The 18599-nt window shown below is 44.2% G+C and overlaps 1 protein-coding gene across 1 annotated transcript in view; it reads left to right on the plus strand.

Annotated features, from left to right (window-relative positions):
• The window catches only part of GATA5 (GATA binding protein 5), a 28104-nt gene extending 14133 nt beyond the window's left edge, over positions 1-13971 (plus strand). Inside the window, exons 3-6 of the mRNA XM_063963500.1 lie at positions 6465-6590; positions 9006-9090; positions 11453-11574; positions 13157-13971. Of these exons, the coding sequence (XP_063819570.1) occupies positions 6465-6590; positions 9006-9090; positions 11453-11574; positions 13157-13309 (486 nt within the window). The 3' untranslated portion in view covers positions 13310-13971. The remainder of the gene's footprint in view (positions 1-6464; positions 6591-9005; positions 9091-11452; positions 11575-13156) is intronic.
• The last annotated feature ends 4628 nt before the right edge of the window (positions 13972-18599 follow it).

Below are 18599 nucleotides of genomic sequence, written 5' to 3' on the forward strand. Positions count from 1 at the left end.
GGGTCGCAGCCGGGAGCCTGATACGGGAGCTGCCCCCTGCTGCGACCCGTGCTCGGTCCCTTTCCCATTAGCAGTCACAACCCGGCATATGCCGGGTTGGTGACGCTTCTAGCTACACGGCAGGGGCGGCGCAGGGAGATCACATGATCTCCCAGCGCCGCCCATCCATACAGTGTAAACGGGAGCCGTGTCGCATCGACACGGCTCCCGTTTACACTACACCCTACCCGGATCATTCCCGTGTCCTACCCAGGTAAATAGCCGGGTAGGATTCACGGGTCACTTGATCCGGGTTTACCCTTTTCCACTTGCCAAAAACACGGGTAAATGCGCGCCCCCGTGCATTTACCCGTGTTTTTTGAGCTAGTGGAAAAGGGGTATTAGTGTGCTTTGATGATGAGGTTGGGAATGAATGCAGTAGGGGCTATGGTGATGCCCACCTGGCAAGGCTCAGATACATCACCTGTCCAGGTAGAGTACCATTGGCGCTATAAGAAGATTAAGTGGGAACCCTGCTGATAGGCATCTTTGGGCAGTATGTTCCATCCCCCTTATAACCACTCCCCCACCCCCCCCAATGCATGTGATACTTTCATTGGTTAGTGGGCAATTGGGGTTATTCAGAGATGGACACAGATCTTGCTTCCTGCAGCAAGATCTGGGTCCATGTACTCACATGCTGGTGGCCATCCAGCACAGGGCAAGGTCGCCCAGCATGTGTGTGGCGCCACCCCGCGATACGTTTACAATTTAATTGCAGCGCATCGATTAGAGGACGACCCCTTCCTGCGCAGCCTGGCTGTGCTGCCAGGTAGTTTAGCAACATTTTTTCCTCAGAGTGGCTGCGTGTGGCTCCCAGGGAAGAAGCAGCTTTTTTTTTAATGCAAGATTGCTGATGTTAAACTATTTTATCAGGACAGAGCAGTTTCATAGCAGCCATCTTGGATTTAAAGCAAGGCTGCCTCTTCTTTGAGAATTGTCTGAGACTGCTGGGAGGAGATAACAGCAGGAATTACCAGCAGGCCACCCAGGTAAATATTTTACGTCCTGGGGGTTAAGTAGTGGCAGTGGTCTATGCCCCATTGGGAGGTGTTGGGGGCAGTAGTTTATGACACGGGAGGCATGGATTGGCTGGTAGCAGCAGTGGTTTATGTCCCTGGGCAATTCTTGGGGGCAGTAGCCTATAACATGTGGGAAGAAGGGATGTTAAGAATAAGTTATAATAAAAGGTTTTATGGTTTAGATGTCAAAATGCCACCATTAGCCATTCAGGGGTTTACATACAACTATTTACATGGTGAGCATATGTATACATTTTGACAGACTAATTTAGAAACCAATGGACCTGTACCACTTGCTACCTGAGCATAGCAATTCATCATGTTCAACCGCAGACTTTTCTTGATTTTATGAAACCGCAAATAACAGGATAAATGTAATCCTCACCCTACCTTAATCTTATCTGCAGCCTAACCTATAAGGTAACATATGTATAATGTATAATTCACGATGAACAGTCTGGAACCTGATCCTTGGAGCAGGAGGTTGGGCCCCAGGCAGTAGGGCCAACTGGTGGTTTCCCCTTCTCTCCAACCATCCAACTACATGGGTGGTTGCAATGAAAATCTGGTAATGTATGTGAGCAAATGACAATTTTCTGGTTTTGGGAGCAAAAGGCTAATTGTCATTCTCTTCCATTCATTACCAGATTTCCATTCCAACCAACCAACTAGTTAGATGGTTGGAAGAAAGTTGGTCTAATGTATGGCCAGCTTGCCATACATACACAAGACCAACTTTCCTCCAACCATCCAGTTAGTTTGTTGGTTAGAATGGAAATCTGGTTATGACAGTCATCTATTTTGCTCCCAAACATCGGAAAAGACAAAAACGATGTTCAATCAGGTTGGTTAATCTGTTGTAGAATGTGTCAAACCTTGGAGAAAGATAAACTGGAGAGAGATAGTGTACGAACCAATCAGCTTCTGTCATTTTACAGGCTGTATTGGAAAAATGACAGGAGCTGATTGGTTGGCACTTTATCTCTCTCCACTTTATCTCTCTCCAAGGTTTGACACATCTCTCCCACTGTCACAGAGCATTCCAAATGTGTGTCAGAGTAGTAATAGAGGAAGCAATCTGCTCATGCTTAAAAATAGCCATGAGTATAACTGCAACAAAATAGGTTTTTTTTGTAGACATTTAAAATTCTGCCAGTTTCTTCCAAGTAGTGCTATTGCTTCAGCATTTATCAGAATGTCATTGCGCATTATAATTGTAAATCTGCATTTCATAGAATAAATAGCCAAAAAATAGAACTTGAACTGTCAATTATTTCTGCTGCGTGGTGGGGCTGGGCTAAGACTGGAAAGACTTCAGGCCAAATTCTATTGGCGAGGTATGCAATATTTTGCAGCCAAATGTGTAATTATTGAGGCTATTATTCCCCTCATTACATGGAATCTTGTGATGACACTTTAGTTTGGTCTAGTCAGCCAGGTTGTGTATGTTTTATGACACTCAATGTGGTTGTTACACATGTTACTTTTTGTCTTATGTAATGGAAACAATTGCAAGATAATAACATCTGTGAATATCTGTCTAAAGATGTGCAAACAGTCTGCACAATCCCCACCATACTGACCATCACACACCACACACTCGACCTATATCAAAAAGAACTCACCCGTATAGGAGGCCGAACGTAGGCAACCATAAACATGTAATATTCACAACCTTATAAAGGGGCTGATGTAAAGTTTGAGACAATTGTGCCCCTAATCTTGGATGGAAAATGCACTCACTACAAGTACGTGCATATGCAATGTTGCAACTGTCACAAGATGTGTGCAGATTTGCATTAGTAGTACATGGTCCAGGTTTACGTTGGAGGATACGTCACATACCCCTACTTACCTACTCTGCCAAAATGACTGGGAGACTCAAAAAATTTCGGGGCGTACCCTGGACTCCAGTAAAAGTAGGTGGCTTTCCTGCATCTTCCCCTATTTCTAGTGAAATTAACATGACTGGGAGCATAATGTCGTGAATCCTGGTTCCAGACAGAGGGGGCAGCTTACAATATGGGTCGAATATAAGAACTGCAGAATTTTGATCCACTCCCTCCACCTGGAAGTGTGATTTGCGGCACCATGGCATGAAGAGAAGGGCCTGCTGTCATGAATCTCCCGATCCTGCCCCCATTAGTGATCAGTTGAATCTCCCCAAGTCGACAACTACACCTTACACCCATGCTTATAGCCAGGTCCAGATTAACAATGGGGCAGATTAAAATAGGCCCATCATCATGGCAGCATGCTGAGGACCATCTGCCTAGCTGGTCACATAGTCAGTCGTAATTCATTTGAATCAAAATTGTATTTCTAGTTTTCTTACAAAAGTTATGCAATTTAACTAATTTCATGTATTAAGGAAGACAGTGGGGCTGATAGTGCAGGGGTGTATCCAGCCTGGGTCACAGCTCCTCCCCTTCTCAGTATAAGCCCTTGAACATTTTCAGCCCCAGGCCTATGTGGCCCTTAATCTGGCTCTGTTTATAGCTTGCGAAATGTGGATTTGCTATTCATTTTCAATAATACTTTAAAAAGTTCTCTACTACCAGTGGCAAACGCAGGATTTTTAGAGGGGGGTTTCCAGATATGTGATACATATATATATCTCACTATATATAATATATATATATATATATATATATATATATATATAGTCCTAGTGATAAACACCCAGCAACAGGTGTATAGTCAGAGCACGGCACTGCAGGTTTTCAAAAGAAGCTTGTTTTATTGTATGACGTTTCGAGGCTACACACGCCCCGTCCTCATTTGCTTCACTTCTGAGGACGGGGCGTGTGTAGCCCCGAAACCTCATACAATAAAACAAGCTTCTTTTGAAAACTCACAGTGCCGTGCCGTGACTATACACCCGTCGCTGGGTGTTTATCACTAGGACTGTGCATAATTCTGAGAAGGGCACGCAGGTAACAATTACTATATCAACGTGGAGTGCCAAACCTAACATTGTGTGTGTGTATATATATATATATATATATATATATATACCCCCATGTGTGTGTGCGCACACACATACAGAGCCAGGGTAGACATTCAGAGGGAGAGAGAGAGAAATGGAGAAAAGGGGGGGGGGCATGGGGGAGAGAGAGAAAGAGGGCGAGCATGGGGAGGCAGAGAGAGAGGGTGGGCATGGGGAGGGAGGGAGGGAGAGAGGCGGCAAGCATGAGGAGAGAGTCATGGAGAGGGGGCTTGGGGAGAAACAGAAGGGGGACATGGGGAGATAAAGAGGGGGGTATGGAGAGGAGGGAGAGAGAGAGGCATAGGGAGAGAGGGGGCATTGGTAGAGCGAGGGAGCATGGGGAGAGAGAGAGGCATGGAGAGGGAGAATCATAGAGAGAAAAGGGGCATGGAGAGAGAGAGGGCATTACCAGGAGAGAGGGGCATGGGGAGAGGGAGGGGGCATTAGGAAAGAGAGAGGCATGGGGCAGGGAGAGAGAGAGGGGGGAGGAAGAGGCATTGGGGAAAAGAGAGCGAGGGAGAGAGGCATGATGAGGAGAGTGCCCAGGAGAGCAGTTACAGTACTTGCAGGTCTGGGCGCAGGTCAGGAAGAAGCTCCATGGTCCCACAAGGCGGGCCCCCCGGGTGTACAGTGCTCTGTAGGTCTCCCAGTCCCCGCAGTTAGGCAAGACAATAGGCAGCCACGGGGGATATCAGATACGCGGGAGGAAGAAGACAGGCAGAGACGCGGGAGGAGGAAGACAGGCAGAGAAGCGTCCTATTTTGTCCTATTAGTAGTTTGCTTCATAATAAAAAATAAAAAAAATCTTCAAAGTTTTTGGCATGTTCTGTGAATGAAATGATGCAAACCGTCAAACAATCCATTTTAATTCCAGGTTGTGAGGCAACAAAACAGGAAAAATGCAATGGGGGGGGGGGGGGGGTGTGTGTGTGTGTGAATACTTTAGCAAGGCACTGTACATATATATATATATATATATATACACCCACACACACGCTTGGCCACAAACCAACAGAGATAAAACAGAAAAGTGAAATAGCCTCTCATATTTGTCCAAACGTTGCACTATTCATTTTTATATAAATAAACCGCACAGTTCAAAGTTTGAGACAGAGGTTCTTGCAGACAAGGTCAGTACGTTGCCAGGGAAATGTGACCGGCCCCTTTCTTTTAAAGTAAACTGAGAGGAAATTAGGAGTAAAATATCGTTCTTCTTCTGTCCTTGACAAGCCCCTGGGCCTTGCAATCGTCCATCACTAACGCTCAAGATTTAGGGTTTAGGGAGGAACATTTTCAGAGACAATATTTTTGGAAGCAGCTAATGGAGACTCTGCCTTTCTCTGCCTGTCTCCAACCCTGGAGCTGCCAGTAAATGATGACTTAACCCCTTCTTACAGCATCTATGTATTGCAGGTCTTTCAAGATAAAGTCTAGAGAGTAACACCAAGCTTATTTCACAACAAAATCTATTAACTAGCAATAGAGCTATGTGCCCCTTAGAACTTGCTGTGTATTGCAAATAATATTTTTTACTTATGTTCCATCCTTCTTTCCAGATTCTTGATGTGAAGTGACAAAAGGGGAGATGCGTCAAACCTTGGAGAGACATAACGTACCACCCAATTAGCTCCTACCTAATAGGCCCTACACATTAGGCGATATAACTGAACGATATGAACGTTCTCGGCTATTAATGAATGAGAACTCGTTCATATCGTTCAATGTGTAGGCACCAACGATGAACGATGCGCGGCCCCGCGCTCGTCCATCGTTAGTGCCGGGTCGCTTATGCATGCAAGCCAATATGGATAATCTCATCCATATTAGCTTCCACTGCTTCGGACCCGGGTGATGGGGGGAGTGAAGAAACTGCACTCCCCTACCGCCGGGTCGCCCTTCTGCCATATCAGCCATCGGGCAGCTCCGTGGCGTGTCGCCTAATGTGTAGGACCCATAACACTTTTTAAACACAGCCTTTAAACTGACAGCAGCTGATTGGCTGGTACATTATCTCTCTCTACTGTATCTCTCACCAAGGTTTACTACATCTAATCAACAATCTCTGGACAAGTCAGCTAAACCATAGTTAATAATATTTCAGTGAAGTCTACATTAAAGCCAAGACAAATCTACATGTTGGCTGTGTGCATCTAAGACTCATGTATTTTGCTCTCTGAAAGCGCAGACTGATCTACCCACCTTCCATACCTCATGTACATTGAATGACATGCCCTGCCCTGCTACTCCAGCTCAGAAACAGCTTGAACTAGAAGTTTTATTCAGGTAACATTGGCTGTCCTAGGGTAGGGTGACACACCACGTTCTTATCTTACTAGGATAATAGTTATTAAATAGTGGGTGGTATGTTCTGTACATTTTGTGTTTCCTGACCTATGCTTTCTCTTTCTATGCAGTCTTCCTCTCGCCGTGCAGGACTGTGTTGTACAAATTGCCACACAACCACTACGACCTTATGGAGACGAAACTCAGAGGGAGAACCTGTGTGCAATGCATGCGGCCTGTATATGAAACTGCACGGGGTAAGTGTCCTGACCACCAGAGATTCCAGAAGCACACCATACTGCGGGACTCATGCTGAGCATACTTGCCGACTTTTGAATGTCTTTAGGAGGCGGGGCCAGTCTACCAAGTCATTAGGCCCCGCCTCATGTTGGTAAATCCCGCAAATCACAGGTCCTCTAGGAAGGGCCGGAGATAAAATGATGACGATTTGCATCATTTTAGCGATGCCCCCTCCATATCAGTCCGCAATTTCCGGTGTTATCTCCCTATCCTGCCTGTTGCCCTAGGAAGCGGGCAGGATGCAGGAGGAGTACACACTCTCCCGGGGGTGTGGGGGACTACCTGGAAAAACGGGAGTCTCCCACAACTTTCAGGAGAGTAGGTAAGTATGATGCTGAGTTGGATGGAATTTGAATCAAAATGCTATTGAAGGTGCACTGGAAAGCTTGCAGACCTGATCATATAAACAAGATGTGTCCTGTGCCTCCACTTCTGGAGACAACAGTAACAAATGCGCCTGGTTTACGACAATTCATACACAATATAGTACAAGTCCCAACATTATTACTAATAAAGAGTAATAACTAATAAAGTTGTATTCACCATGTGAAATAAAAATGTTTTTTTTTAATCAAATTTAAATCAATAAACACAAATAGTGCCTTCCCATGTAAAAGATGTAACATAAATGCAGTATGCCTTATTGCTTCTAACAGAGCCAGAGTAAGCCCTTGGGAGGGCAAGGGCACTGAAAATAGGAGGGCCTATACAGCGCAGTATATATTAGTGATGAGCGGGTTCGGTTCCTCGAAATCCGAACCCCCCCGAACTTCACCCATTTTACACGGGTTAGAGGCAGACTCGGATCTTCCCGCCTTGCTCGGTTAACCCGAGCGCGCCCCGAACGTCATCATCCCGCTATCGAATTCTCGCGAGATTCTTATTCGTTCGGGGGGGTTCGGATTTCGAGGAACCGAACCCGCTCATCACTACTCCTTATATAGAGTGCAGAATTTTGCTGACCACCAGTATATATATATATAGCAGTATGGTACAGTAGTCCATTGCTCTACCTCTGTGTCGTCAAGTATACTACAAAAGTTCAGTAAAATGACCCAAAAATCTAAATTAAAAGCATCTGATGAGAAGCGTAAACTTGCCAATATGCCATTTACGACACGGAGTGGCAAGGAACGGCTGAGGCCCTGGCCTATGTTCATGGCTAGTGGTTCAGATTCACATGAGGATGGAAGCACTCATCCTCTCGCTAGAAAACTGCAGTGCCACTCCTAGGTGGGCCAGGTGTTTGTGTCGGCCACTTGGGTCGCTTAGCTTAGCCATCCAGCGACCTTGGTGCACCTCTTTTTTTCTTTGCATCATGTGCTGTTTGGGGACTATTTTTTAAATCGGCCATCCTGTCTGACACTGCAGTGCTACTCCTAGATGGGCCAGGTGTTTGTGTCGGCCACTTGGGTCGCTTAACTTAGTCATCCAGCGACCTCGGTGCAAATTTTAGGACTAAAAATAATATAGTGAGGTGTGAGGTGTTCAGAATAGACTGGAAATGAGTGGAAATTATGGTTATTGAGGTTAATAATACTATGGGATCAAAATTACCCCCAAATTCCATGATTTAAGCTGTTTTTGAGGGTTTTTTGTAAAAAAAAAAATCCGAATCCAAAACACACCCGAATCCGACAAAACATTTTCAAGGAGGTTTTGCTAAAACGCGTCCGAATCCAAAACACGGCCGCGGAACCGAATCCAAAACCAAAACACAAAACCCAAAAAATTTCCGGTGCACATCACTAGTATATATGTGTATGTATTATAATGACGGCACTGCCTCAGTGCTGACCACTGCGTAATATATATCACAACTAGTCACTGTCTAACAGTTACTAGTCCCTGATATTAATATGTAATGGCTTTACTGCAGTCAGGGAACTTCCAGTAATTAGAACAGTCCCTAGAATTATGATTTAGAGAGAGATTTATCAAAGCTTGAAGAGAGATAAAGGGGAAGCTGTACTAAGCCTGGAGAGTGAAAAAGTGGAGAGACATAAAGTGCCAACCAATCATCTCCTATTGGTTGGTACTTTATCTCTCTCCACTTAATCACTCAGCGAGGCTTAGTACATCTGACCCAAAGTATCAGTCAATCAGCTCCTAAGTGTAATTTTTCAGGCTGTGTTTGAAAAGTTAGGTGCTGATTGGCTGGTGCTATCTCTCTCCACTTTATCTCTCTCCAAACTTTGATAAATCTCCCCCTTAGAGATAATTTCTTTCATCCTCACTTAAGAGAAATTGGTTTATGTGTTGTGTTGAAAAGAAAAAAGTTGCCCAGACTATTACAGAATTAAAAAGTGAACACATAGAACTGTAACATAAAACAGTCAATAATAAAACAAACGCTGTCTATACTTCTTTAGGTTCCTCGTCCATTAGCGATGAAGAAAGAAAGTATTCAAACCCGAAAAAGGAAGCCCAAAAGTGTTAAAGGGAAAACTACCACAGGTAATTAATGACTAAGGGGGACATTTACTAAGAAGTGAAAAGAGCGGAGAAGTGAGCCAGTGGAGAAGTTTCCCTATCAACCAATCAGCAGCTCTGTATAATTTTGTAGTATGCAAATTCTAGATGTTACTTCAGTGCTGATTGGTTGCCATGGGGACTTCTCCACTGGCTCACTTCTCCGCTGTTATCACTGCTTAGTAAATGCTCCCCTAAGCCTCCAGATGAAGAATAATCCAAAACATATATCTACATTTATGAAAGCTTAGAGAGAGATAAAGTGAATAGAGATAAAGTACTAGTCAATCAGATCCTGTCACCTTTCAAATTGTAAAATGGCATAACTGATTGGTTGGTTCTTTGTCTCTGTCCGTGCTTTGATAAATTAATCTAGTCCATAGAAATAAGTAGAATTATCATAAAGTACATAATCCAGTGGTAGACTCTTTATTTTCCTATTGGGTGTGTACTGCAATATGATTATATTAAAAGAAAAAAAAAATCAATATACTTTGTGCAGAAAATAATTTATTCAACCACAGCTCCTGTTGTTTCATATTACCAATACAGCTAAAATAGCAGTCTGTTCTATACAAAATATAAATATCTAATAGTAATCATTGCAAATATACTGCATGTACGTCAAACTTTCTGAAACATGAGAGTGATTAGTCTTGTTCTATAAGAGAAATACATATACAGAGTAGATGTCTTGTAAAAGGACATTGAGGTACTTCAGACTTTTGGGGGCTTACTACAGTACATATAGTTTATTCTATCATTTTGTGGCATACCTGCCTATTCTCCTTGAATTTCTAGCAGACTCCCAAATTATTGAGGAATCCCACAGATTCCCTAGAGATCGCACCTCCATCCTACATACTGCCCACTTCCTAGTGAAAGGGAAGGAATGGGTGATGATGACGCAATTGGCAACGAATTGCACCATTCTGGCCCAACCCCTCTGTGTCATGCTGCAGTTCACAGCTTATGTCACGTGGTGTGGCCAGAATGATGTGATCACCCCACATCCCTCAGTATAGATATCTGTATCTTCTATCCAGGTACTCTCCTGGATAGGAAAGAAAAACAAATAGGCAAGTATGTGTCTGGAGAACATTATAAAACTATTTCTTGGGTACTTTTCTTCATACAAGAGAAAGCATATCTGCTTCATAATAAAGGATTTATATTTAAAACAAACCTAATAGCAAATAAATGTTTGCTATAAAAGTGTGTTTATACTGGTTGGGTTGAAGTTATCTGGTTCATACTTACCTACGTATATTGGGGGAATCTCCCAGATTGCTGAGAGAGTTAACGGGGGTACACATGGAGCGATATTCAGCTAATTTCTAAGTAATCTGACTAGATTGCTTAGAAATTAGCTGAACATCGCTCCGTGTGTAGGGGTGCCGGCGACAGCGATGCACAATCCCGCGTGTCGCTATCGCCGGTGCTAGATTGGCATGCAGGCACAATCTAGCAGGCCGCTCATTTCACAGCTGGGTTAAATGAGCGGCCCCCGTGTCCGCCCCCCCCCCCCCTCGTGCAGCACATCGTGTTGTGCTGAGTGGGGGGAGAGATGTGTGCTGAGCGGTCTGTGCTTGACCGCTCAGCACACATCTTTGGGGAAATCTCCCCATCAGTGCCGGCCCTTGAAGACCCATACACACTGGGGGATTTTGAGCTGAAAGCAGGTCACTTTTGGTGTGTTGAGATGCTTTCAGCTCAAAATCGCCCAGTGTGTATGCCCCGGCGATGAGCGCTGATGCGCGCTCCTGCTTCATCGGCGGCGGCTGCCGTTCATCCGCTGGTATTACCAGTAAATGAACGGCGGGGTGAACGGCTTTCCATAGTGTCCTGCTATGGAAAGCTGTTCACCCCCGCTGACATCGCTGGGCAGGGGGGAAAAGCGCTCAGTGTGTATGCAATTTTCAGCCCAGCGATGTCAGCCATCATCGCTGTGCATACACGCTGGGCAAAAACGCCCAGTGTGTATGCACCTAGGCAGCCTCCCATTGTGAAGTTGGCAGACTGGGGGCTTGTACACGTGATTTACACTTAATAACATCTTCGTTGCTCTTCTTCCGCAGCAAAATCTCAGCTTTGTATACTGGAGGCCAGGCCATGATGACACAAATATTTACCTTTAGGAAGATGAAAACTCATGCTAATATTCCATTGTAAAAGATTAGAGGGGCATTGGAACGCATGAAGATGTCCTTGTATAAGATATTTGAAATCTGCTGCAAGAGTTGTTCCCATACTGAGAAATTTGATGATTTAAAATGTGTTAAGATTTATAAAAATAAAAATGACTTTGCCCTTCATATTAAAAATGATTTTGTGTCATCTTTTCCAGGGTCCACCACTTCAGCCACCAACTCTCCCTCATCAGTTACAACAGACACCACTCCGGTATTAAAAACAGAGCCTGTACTACCTGCACAGTACCCCGGGCAGAGCATCGGCTCAGGCTCCCAGGTAAGATGGTTAGGAGCTGGTTTTACAATTATTCAATATCCAGGTTCAAATACATTTTTTTGTATCCTGTGTTATTGTAGTTACCCACATAGGTGTTTCCTATGGCCGGGCTTTAGGAGCAGCCTCAATGTGACAAAAAAAACAAAACAAGATGAATTCATGACCGTAGCAAGTCATTAGTTATTGTTAATAGAATTTTGTTTAAAAAAAAGAAACACTTCAGAACCATAACTATGGAGATACTTTAACTTATGGATAATGGGCTCGTATCTGAGTTGGACGTAAGTATGCACTTTGTATGCACTGCAGGAAGCCATCACAGACTGCACATGCCAACTGTGACCATGCATGTCTGGGACATGGGCATTTCTGGGCGGCAACTGGAAGGATACTGTGTCGGCGCACAGAACAAATGTATCTCGTAGGACTGCCATGGAAGTGTAGCCCGTCTTCTGTGCTTGTTTTAGGCGTGTTGGCGGAGATGTGGCGTCTGCTTCAGATGGATCATTTGCTCTGAGCATGGGGTGGTTGTAAGTGCTGATTCTAATAATGACAACCACAACTATAACTAGGCAAGCGGTGCCAGTGCATAGCTCTGTAGGTGGCACCATCACTGCCCATAGGTCCCTGTATCTGGCAAGCAATTTGCCTAGAATGGCATCCTGTAGCCAGGATCTCTGCTGCAAAGCTTTCCGGAGCGTCTTTCAGATGCTTCAGGTAGGCATCCTGCAGCCACCCGCAGTGTCCAGGAAATGCTGCAGTTACTGGCCCTGGTGGCCCTGCCACGACTATGACGTCACCAGTCCCGGCGGCGATGGCCCAGCTCCATACTGATAATACTGGTCAGGGAGTATGGCCCTGTTATGGAATTGATGACTGCAGATGGGCAGTGGGTGGAGCAATGCATACGCATGAAAGCAGCCAAATACTCACATAGATGGACAGAAACACCCATTAGCATTAGCATTAGGTAATAGATCTGGAAGTTGTGGATGTCCGCTAGCACTTTTCATCTGACTCAGAATCAGAACCAATTCCCCCAAGAAACTAAAAAATTCAGCTTTATGTGTAATGTCAGGTGTACAACCTGATTCCAAAAGATTACTTCACTAGAGTCCAGAATTATCACGACCCTGCAGGGCCCCTGAAGTTATGCATGGACCTGTCCATTTTTCAATGAATTCATCTACTTTTTTTTAAATGAAACATTTTGAATTCCCTTTAATATGAAACAATCATTATGCTTAAGCCATGGATGATGATTCTTCACAAACACGCCAGTGATGTATCTTCTCATGCTTTGGCACTTGCCATCGGCTGCACAACATGAGATTCTCTTAAACGTGTACAGCATGAAGTTGGCTGAGTTGGAAAATGTGGAAATGATAACATAATAGCAGCAGCCAAGTAACCAACGTAGAATGAACACAGCCACATATTAGTGTTAGCAGTCATGGATATGTTTCTAGTACCACCCGTCACATGGAAAATCATTTTTCTCTTTACTAAATGCCATGTTTGACTACACCGACTTGAAAGTAATTGCAAAGATATATTACATATTATTTTGTTTTGTTTGTAGGGTCAAGGTCAAGGAGACGAACTCGTTTCCGGGTCTCATGAGCTAAAATATATTTCAGATGACTATGCCTTTAGCTCAACTTCTCTGAGCCAACAACCGGGACTCAGCGTTCCTCTCCGTCAGGACTCATGGTGTGCCCTAGCTCTTGCTTAAACCCAAAATGTCCTGGAACGCTTAGAGGATGAGGCCTCTACTTGCTATATTGATCGGACACGTGTGGAGAGGGCACAAAACTATGTTCAAGGAAAAGGAACAAGACTGGCACTTTGACAGTCAGTGACTATGTACAGGAGTCAGGAAATCTCGGAAAGAAGGGTTTAATGCTGTCATTATGGCAATAAAAGGTTGTCATAAAACCCTGAACCTCAGGACTAGAAGGCCACTCTTTCCAAGGAGGATGTAGCATCTTGGTTTAATGAAATCCAAAAGGTGGTGGGACAGGATCAAGATGACAATCACAGACACTTTACAGTGATTTTCCAGTTTGTGTTCTTATGGTAGCCTCGGATAGAAGGGAATTTGCTACTCGTGCCTGCTGACTGCTGCAAAATCTTTGATATCTATGACAATCAGAAGAAACTCTGAACTTCAGTTTTGAAGAACTAAAGACTATTAACTGAAAAACAGGACAAGCCTGGTGGAAATGAAACAGTTGTCACTGAAACAACCATTTTCCATGAAATTTGCCAAATAGTGATTACTTCCTTTCTTACACCTTAAGTGCAATTAGTTTCACTTTACAATAAAGAGTGATAACGCGCCACAGAGAAAAATAATTTTATCTAAATATTAGCACGATTTCCAGTGCACTTTTCTTGATGTAAATGACTTTTTATTCTTTCAAATTTATCATGACCAATTTTATAAACTGTCCATTTCAGGCTAAGCTCAGAGAGTCCTTTTTTTCTGCAAAGTTTCGGTTTAATGGTAAATATCATGCAAAATCATGCTGCATTTAATAAGTCTGAAATGCAGCTAAGCAACATGGAAGAAAAAGGTTCCACCATCAATATAGGGAAGTGTTCTTTACTGTAAGTGTGGTTAATATTAGATGATGAAGACATGAAGGCATCAGATTAAATAGCAAACTAGGTGGGGGGCGGTATTCAGTATGTCAGCTGATGAGATCCCGGCGCTCAGTATACTGGCGCCGGAATCCCGACACCCGACATACCGACATCTATTCTCCCTCTTGGGTCCATGGCCCCCCTGGAAGGAGAATAAATAGCGTGGCGCGCGTGCCTGCAGAGTGGCGAGCCCGCAAGGGGCTCATTTGCGCTCGCCCAGCTGTCGGTATGCCGGCGGTCGGGATTCCGGCGCCGGTATGCTGGCCACCGGGATCCCTGCCACCGGCATACCATACTACACCCCTAGGTGGGTTATCCTGTCTCTTACATTCACATATAAATTGCACAGTTGCTTGATGAGGTGCGGTTCCCAGGGCATCTAATAGATAGTTTAGCCCCCATCTTGAGATTCCACTGCAAGACTCTTCCCCAATCACTGACGGGTGTGGAGCCTTGGGTTGACAGTAACTAGGTCGACAGTCATTAGGTCGACCACTATTGGTCGACAGTGACTAGTTCGACACATGAAATAGGTCGACACAGTCATTATGTCGACATGGAAAAGGACAACATGGAAAAAGGTGGACATGAGTTTTTTACAACATTTTTCGTGTCGTTTTCTTCGTAAAGGTACTGGGAACCTCAATTAGTGCACCTCGCATGGCTCACTTCGCTCACCATGCTTCAGGCAAGGTGCCTCACTCCGCTACCGCTGCACTCGGCACAGGTCACTATTCCCAATCGTAGTCCACGTGGATCGTAAAGTATAAATAAGATAAAAAAGTTAAAATAAAATTGTGAAAAACTCATGTCGACCTTTTCATGTCGACCTTTTCCATGTCGACCAATAGTGGTCGGCCTAATGAGTGTCGACCTAAGTGCTGTTGACCTAAAGACCGGATACCTCACTGACGCCCATGTCTTGGGCCCTGCAGGCCTCCACCCTAGTTTTGCCACAAGTGATGACAAATTCACTGTAACTGAATTTTAAAGTGGTTTGGATGTCTGTTTTTTAAGAGATAGTATCTGTAGCTATAACTAGTAGGGGGTGTGGGTGCCCGAGTGTATGCACCTAGAATGGGGCAGTTTTCCATGCACAGTGTGCAGTTTGACTTAACCTGCAGGCGATCTAGGAGTTTGGTAATTGGTGCAATGGATTTTGCATTATCATGTTTTGGATTTATGTATTATATAACCTTTATTGCACAACTGTCATGCTGAACTGGTAATACCTACTATTTCAGAGGTAGTCACTGCTAAAAAAAAAAATCTGCATTTAGTTTTTACTTTTCACTTCAATTTAAAGGACCACAAACACTATAGAAGGACCAATGAAGGAGGCGTATTTCCTTTACACAGCAAAGTGCCTGACAGTTACCCATTAAAAGACACATATTTAAAAGTTTTGTTGTGCCCAGGGTAAAGCCTGAGCTTTACCATGTGGTCTCATATCATTATTAAATAATGTGCCAGTTCAGTGGCGTAAGTTTGTCCCAGACGCCCGGAGGCAAGATACATATCGGTGCCCCCCACCTATATATAGACAAATATATATATATATATATATATATATATATATATACATATAGCGAGGTGTATGGACACCAATATTTATCTTGACGATATATATATATATCCCACCATTCTTCGCAGGCATAACGGCGTATGCTTGACAAAAACTCCAAAGGACAGCTCTTGCGGTAAGGGCTGTTCTTTGCTATGATAGGAATTCCTGAAGTCTTATCTGCGCATGCGTGGGCAGACACGTGCCACTGGGAGGGATCTATTTGAAACGCGGGAGAAGCCCATAGACACCATATTAGCCGGGGGGGGGGGGGGGGGGGGGCAGGTGGTGGCAGTGGAGGTCAGAGTGGAGGACAGGATGAGGCAGAATGGAGGTCATTGGTGACTACTATGTATATATATAGCTATATCTATTTTTGTATATATATATATATATCTCACAGTATATCACAAAATATATTTACTAGAATATGGCAGTGCACTCAGAGAGGGAGAAAGGGAGCGTACGTTTTTATATAGGCACGTACAGAACACAGACACCTTGTTACTAATCTTCTCCTGGTGCCCCTTCTACTCCTCCTCTGCACTAGTGAAAGAGGGCTCTGCTCACCCCGCAGAGCGCCAGCCACAATAGGGAATCCGAGGTGACCACTGTAGCTACACCGGCTGTTCATAACAGCGCCTCGCACATCTGTCCCCCCATCCCTCCCGCAGCAGCAGAAGCTCCTCTCCCAACTTTCACAACCACTGCAGTTGCGCACAAGTGCCATGCCTTCCTGGAGGTGAGTGCTGGAGGGACCGCATCACAGTCTGCAGCCGGCGGGCTTACTGTACAGGAATGAGTCAGTTTGACTCATTGCTGCCTTCACGTAACTGGAGACAACGGAGGCGAGGTGCCCCCTTTAAAGCAGGAGCCCGGCGGCAGCCGACTCCGTTGCCTCCCAGAGTTCTGCCTCTGTGCCAGTTGTAGAATATAGTAATACAAGTTCAAAGCATAGCCAAGACCACGGGAGTGCTGGCAACATTTGACTCAATGGACAAACACAAGTAATTGCCCATAGGCGTTGGCAAAACCTATAAGCAGTGGTTTTTCTAATGTGGAAGTGGTTTTAGACAACCAATGAAATATATGAAAGAAAGTTAATACAAAGAGCAATAGTCAAACAAAACGCAAAGGAAATCGTATTTATTGCACTCCAGTCAATTGGCCAACTAACAATATATACAGTATTATGGCGCCAAAAGGGGGAATTAATCAATCTGTAATTTGTTGGACATGAGTACCAGGAGGTGGTCAGTGAGGATTGGCCATTGATCTCTAGGTGTAGGTGTGCAAAATGTATGCTCCTAGAATGGAGAACGTTTCCATGCACAGATGGAATTTGGACTAACCTGCATGCAATTTAGGGGTTTGAAACTGAAGCACATCATCAACCATCTGAATTTTATTCCTCCAAAACAACTGGGTAATATAAGTGGGTGCTTTACACTAATGAGATTTCTGAAAGCCATTCACTAGGTTTGACATAAACCATCATTCACTGTAGACAGCAAAGTTCAATAAACAGCAATGCTGGATCTGACTGTCCAAGAGTGTCTACGAAGGGGGTGTGGAATGGCTCCTAAAAACCGTTCCAGTATAATTCTGATTTGCCGCTGTCCAATTAGACTAAAATGGGAATTATTTCCCCCTAGCTAATCCATTCATGGTTCAGACTGAGGATGGTGGTAAATGGTAGTGGTGTCGAGTGTGAGATAGCATTTTACTGTCAAGGGGAACCTTTTTGTAGGTCCAGATTTTGGATTTTCACTAATACAAGGGCTATGCATAAATTAGGCTGAAAATCATTAGGTTTAGGTTAATTATTATTAATATTGCTTGTCAGTTTTCGTTATTCGACCCAAGAGATCTTAGGACCAAGTTAGTTGAGCAACTATCCCTCTTATCCCTGATAAGTTTTCATATTTTATCAAATCTTATCCTAAGCTTAAGGATCATTTAAACAAACAGTTTTGTGTCTATTCCAATTACATTGCTTCTAATTGATTGAATGGATTGTGTGTGTGTGTGTGTGTGTGTGTGTGTGTATGTGTGTGTGTGTGTGTGTGTGTGTGTGTGTGTGTGTGTGTGTATATATATATATATATATATATATAGAACAAACAGGAACAGCCCGGCACTCCACTCCAAATGTAGACAACTGCTGTGGTGCCCTCCCAGTCAGGGACACAGAGTCCCGGATAGACAAACGTGGTGATGTGGGCGGCACTCCAAACAGACTTCGCAGCGTAAGTAAACAATACTTTATTAGGCCAACATGTTTCGGGGACCAAACCCCGTCCTCAGGGCCAGACGGACGGGGTTTGGTCCCCGAAACATGTTGGCCTAATAAAGTATTGTTTACTTACGCTGCGAAGTCTGTTTGGAGTGCCGCCCACATCACCACGTTTATATATATATATATATATATATATAGAGAGAGAGAGAGAGAGAGAGAAACACTGCCTGATGCTGTCTTGCAGGTGCAATAGTGTTCGATTTAGCCACTCTGCAGTATGGTGTGATCTGTGTGGCGTTTGTATGTTCTGTCCATGTTGATGTGGGTTTCATCCAGAGGCTCAAGGGTTCTTTTTACACAAAAATACGGTTGGGTCTATTGGCTCCCAAAAAATTAGACAAATGAGAGGAAGAGAGTGTGGGCAGGATGTATTAAAATACATTGCCGCCCCTCGCTGCCCATCGCAGCGATGTTGATCGCATATGTACTAACATATGCGATCAACATCGCAATGCGGTGACAGAGGCCCCCAGCGATACCTGTGAGGTGGTGTGGTGCGGGGGGGGGGGGTCT

This window comes from Pseudophryne corroboree, chromosome 3 (assembly GCF_028390025.1).
Source record: "Pseudophryne corroboree isolate aPseCor3 chromosome 3, aPseCor3.hap2, whole genome shotgun sequence".
NCBI classification, from domain to species: domain Eukaryota; kingdom Metazoa; phylum Chordata; class Amphibia; order Anura; family Myobatrachidae; genus Pseudophryne; species Pseudophryne corroboree.